Here is a 5313-nt window from a genome sequence, read left to right on the forward strand (position 1 = left end):
TGTGTGTGTGTGTGTGTGTGTGTGTGTATAGTCTTAATAAGGGAATCATCATTCATTCAAACGATTTGATCGATCAAAACACCCGATTAACACAAAAACGCAGATTAATTTAGTGTTGCTCAACTTTATTGTGGATTTGTTTAAAACTATTTTTGTTTGCAAAATAAAGCAAAAACAGACAATATTGACAGCATGTGCCTAAAATGTAAGTGACTTGATATTGACTTCTTATTTATTGAACTGTTTTATAAAAACCTAAATTGCATTTCCAGTCATGCTGATAATTGTCAAAAACAGCACTCTTGCTCTTGTCATAGGCTATGTAATAAATATTAAAAACAAAAACTCGTACTTGCGCATTTTCTGACCCTGGCCATACCTCGATGTTTGGAGGTATTTTTGCCCCAAGCTAAGTTAATTTCTGACCCTGCTATAGTTATCTCATCTTAGTTATAGATATCGTCCTGCCAATTTCCATAAACCATAAATCACATTCTTCCACATAAGCTACTAGTGATCTCATATAATAGGCTGTCTTGCACTTGGAAACTGCCAACTCCATTTTAACAAGTAAAGTAAGGTGGTCTAAAAATGCCAACTGATTGGGAAAAGTCTTTTTTGTTCTTCATTGTCCCAACCAATGGCTTGAATGTTCCCTTGCGTTGTATCTCAAATTTTCATTCAGCTCCCATGTCACACTTCGAAATCAGTGATGAGACATGCAAGAAACAAAGACAACTGACTTCAAGCCTGGTGTGAAATGTCATTATGTGCAATATTTAAATGGAAGGAGTTTTTTTTTTACATTTGTTGTCAGTTTTTGAGCTCAATACTTTAAAAGAATATCTATGTAGCTCGACAAACAGCAGCTGCCAGAAATAATCCATCACTCACTGTCCTCTTATTTGTAAACAGCAGGTCTCTGTTGCTATTTATTATTTTCAACCTGTTGGTTTGTGTATGTGTGGCTGTGTATAATTCTTTTTAAAGCATATGCTGATTGTTTTTGCAGATGGCGGACAAAGCAGAACCTGGATTACTGCTTCCTGATGATGTATGCCCAGACTAAAGGGACTTATTATGTACAGGTAAGATTAAGATTATGCATATTAGAACTGAACAGATTCTCATATTTGGAGAGAACACGAACATAATTACGAGTTCGAATGGATGGGTCGATGAACTCAGCTGGTCCCACAAGATTTTTTATTTTTTTTTGCATGTATTAATGCAGTGATAATGTGATGTCAGCAGGTCGAAATAAACCCTGACAGCTTGTCTTGTGTTTATTTTATGGGAATTGTGGGAAATGGCTTCCAGAGGAAATAGAAAGCTCTTATAAAGACAAGCTGCCTTTGAGGCCACTTTTGCACTTCTTTTGTAGCATGTTCTTTTATGATCATTTTTTTTGTGGGCGTTTAGATAAAGCCAACACATGACAAATAGGGCTGTCAAATTTTTTTTTTAGAATTTCGAATATTCGTCGAATAAAAAAAAAAAATCCACATTCGAATGCAAAAACGTTCGTGTCTCGCACAAGAGAGCGGCATGATTTGAAAGCCATGTACAATTAATGCAATTTCAACTTTTAAAAAACATGTCTCAAGACTTTATGGCGGTTTTTCCCCCATCCCAATGTATCTCGTGTTTTTAAATGAAGAAAGTAGCCTACTCTTTGTGATTGGTTTTCGGTCCTTTGTATTAAACTATATATACATGCATGTAATTGTTTAAGCAACTTTATTAATTCAAATGGTTTATAAACATTATTTTAAACATTATGCACTTTTTTTTTCAAAGATAGTCATGTTATTTTATTATGCTTTGAAGAAACGTGCATAATATTTTGCGCAATGCGCCCTCTTGTGGCCTCAGGAGAGAAGCCAAAAGCTTTTTTTCCCCTAACTGAAATTATGCCTTTTAAATTCGAATATAATTCGAATTTTGATAATATTTAAGTAGAAAATTCGAATTTAGTTTTTCAGTCATTTTGACAGCCCTAATGACAAAGTCCTTTCTTTTTTTCCCCCAATCATGTGTTCACTTTGGAGTGTGTTCTTTGACACAGATGTGTGTGTTTGCTGCTTTTCTTAGAAAAGCAAAATGCTAAATCCACTTTGAGTTTTTTTTTTTTGCTTGGCACTCCCATCACAAGCATTAAAGGGTTAGTTCACCCAAAAATGAAAATTGGCTTGTGTTTTACTCACCCTAGAAGCATCCTAGGTGTATATGACTTTCTTCTTTCAGACAAATCAATTCAGAGATATATAAAAAACTGTCCTGGCTATTCCAAGCTCTTTCATTTTCCGGCATTTTATTCAAGCAGTTCCGGTGGATGACGCAGTATGTATGCGCAGCACGCGCACGCCTCTGAGATATGCTAGTCTCGCGAGTTTGTTTATAGGCGCAAAGGAAGCAAAGTTTCCTTACTTTAGCAAAGGAAAACCAGTCTCTTCTTATCATTGCAGTCAGCGGGTGTTACAGTTGAACGGTCCACAAGTCGTCAAATAAAGCTCGCGCATTCATAATAAAACGTGCTTCACACGGCTCCGGGGGGTGAATAAAGGCCTTCTGTAGTGAATTCATGCATTTTTGTAAGAAAAATATCCATATTTCAAATGTAATAAACACTTTTCTTCCGTTATCTGTCATACGCGGAAGGCGTATGACGTATGCGCAGCGTGTGCGCCTCAGAGATATGCTAGTCTCGCGAGTTTGTTTAATAGGAGCAAAGAAAGCAAAGTTTCCTTACTTTAGCAAAGGAAAACCAGTCTCGTCTCAACATGGGTGCTTAAAGAAAAGAAAATGCACTCCACCAGCGTTTAAAAAAGTGACAGTCATCAAGATGCCATCAAAAGCACAGTGTAAGATTTAAACGTAAAGTGTTTACTTTCTGCATGACTCACGACACCAGCGAGTATTGTGTACAGCACAATATAAATACAGTTTACTTGACTTGTTTGGTGCAAAAATTCTGTGCCATTTTAATGAATGGCTGTTAATGCATCTATTTAGACAAGCACTATTTTATGAGACGTGTTATTAAATGGGAAATGCTGAATTTTTAATGTTTTATTTTATTTTAGTTAACATTTATTTTTTATCAAGTAACAAAATTGTTTTATTTAATGCCATCAATGTGAGCGGTTCCAATCTCTTTTCCATTGCACTGTGAACAAAAAAGTGGCCAACCAATAAGACTGGCACTTTCTGTTTCACGTCCAGAAATGCTGTTACGTAAACATTGACTTGGTGGAGCTCAAGAACAGACTATTTATACAGTGAATAACAGAAAGAGATCCTGGATTTAGCCAACAAGACTTTAGTATTAGTGAACACACAAATCTTAACATTTGAAACCGTTTGAGTTCCTTCTCCTTTCCCATTAGGCTGAACAGAAAATGCACATGGAAATTAGACCAAATTATCATACGAACATTCATGTCTGTGTGAGCAGGCCTTTACTCTCTTCAGGAAGTCAACTAATGAAGAGTTTACTTATAGTTGTCTCTATATTAAGAGGGTATAAAAGAAAGTATATTAACTTCTGGAAAATGACACACCTTTAAATCATTTAGCCTTAGATGCCCAGAAAAAGAATTGAAGTTGTTGGCAATTATATGCAAATGATTCAAATCCACTTCACAGCTGCTTGTCTTCCTTTAGCATTGTCTCTCTCTCTCTCTCTCTCTCTCTCTCTCTCTCACAGCTAGAGGATGACATTGTTGCACGGCCAAATTACTTCACCACGATGAAGAATTTCGCCCTGCAGCAGCCGTCAGAGGAGTGGATGATTCTTGAATTCTCCCAGCTGGGCTTCATCGGTGAGTCTTACTCAAACTCAGACTGCGGACTGTGTCTTACACTGCTGTCGGTGTGTGTTATTCTCCCCCTTAGAGCACAGCCAAACTCACACTGAATTCTTCCAAACAGAAAGATCATTCTCACTGTTACCAGAACACTGTCATAATAGACGTCAAACCTTATAAACCACTTATAAAGCTGGTTCTGTCACCAGAGGTGGATGAACTGTTGAGGTCGCTAATGAAAGAAATGTTTTCAATGCTTTATCTTTGTATAGGACTAGAAAGGGATTTTGTTTATTATTTCTCTGGTCATAGATGATTTTTAGGTGGATGCCGAGGCTTTTTACAGTAGGTCGGGATGAATCTGCAATCTCTGAGCGAGTTCGTTTGCTGGCTTCCATTGCTACAATATGCTTTGTTTTCTGCCAACTGGCAACCCAGAGTGTCGAAATACTATTGGGTAAATTGGCAGTGGGCAGAGTCACAGAGACCAAAACAAAAACAGACATTCCGACACAGAACACACATTTCAAAGTAGAATAACTGACTGTAGCATTGTTTTTCTGAGAAACAAGTGAACTTAATATGTTTGCTGATGTTTAGAATGGTATTTTTATGCTTTAATACAGTCAGAAAATGACATACAGCACCTTTAAAGGTGCACTATGTAAGACTGACAGCTAGCGGTTGAAATGGGTACTGCAGTCCAAATTCAAAATATTGGAGAGAGCCGTTTCTCCCGCTTCCTCCTACTCAGACTCGACGCTCACGCGGATTTGCCAGATTGAGGACACACGACGAGCCTTGCACTGTAATTTGATGAGTTGATTTACTGTGTTTTAATGTTGGTATTTTTATTCTTTAATACAGTCAAAAAATGACATACAGCACCTTTAAAGGTGCACTATGTAAGACTGACAGCTAGCGGTTGAAATGGGTACTGCAGTCCAAATTCAAAATATTGGAGAGAGCCGTTTCTCCCGCTTCCTCCTACTCAGACTCGACGCTCACGCGGATTTGCCAGATTGAGGACACACGACGAGCCTTGCACTGTAATTTGATGAGTTGATTTACTGTGTTTTAATGTTCCTCTGCTCATAGAGCATTGTGCAGTATGTAATATTGCCAGCTAGCGGTTGAAATGGTTACTGCAATTCCGACCTGGAATCTGCACATTTCAAAGTAGAATTACTGGCTATAGCATTATTTTTCAGAGAAACAGCTATGTAAACATAACATGTTTCCTAAATTCCTAAACATATTATCTTATTTTTTTAGGCTTAAGAAGAGTCAAAAACTTACATACAGCACCTTTAATTTTGTACATACTATGTAATCCACATACTGTTTTTCATAAACTATATGTTAAAAGAAGCATTCGGATGCAGAAATTGTTTTTGTCGAAATAATGTTACGGGAGATTCATGTTTAAAGGGGTAGTTCACCCAAAAATGAAAATTTGATGTTTATCTGCTTACCCCCAGGGCATCCAAGATGTAGGTGACTT

General features: G+C 37.2%; 1 protein-coding gene across 1 annotated transcript in view; it reads left to right on the plus strand.

Annotated features, from left to right (window-relative positions):
• The window catches only part of LOC107745197 (alpha-1,3-mannosyl-glycoprotein 4-beta-N-acetylglucosaminyltransferase B), a 143960-nt gene that overhangs the window by 106739 nt on the left and 31908 nt on the right, over positions 1 to 5313 (plus strand). The window contains exons 7-8 of the mRNA XM_016559393.1: positions 1013 to 1088; positions 3710 to 3824. Coding sequence (XP_016414879.1) covers positions 1013 to 1088; positions 3710 to 3824 — 191 coding nt within the window. The remainder of the gene's footprint in view (positions 1 to 1012; positions 1089 to 3709; positions 3825 to 5313) is intronic.

Source organism: Sinocyclocheilus rhinocerous, unplaced genomic scaffold (genome assembly GCF_001515625.1).
Source record: "Sinocyclocheilus rhinocerous isolate Xijiao unplaced genomic scaffold, SAMN03320098_v1.1 scaffold2326, whole genome shotgun sequence".
Lineage (NCBI taxonomy): Eukaryota > Metazoa > Chordata > Actinopteri > Cypriniformes > Cyprinidae > Sinocyclocheilus > Sinocyclocheilus rhinocerous.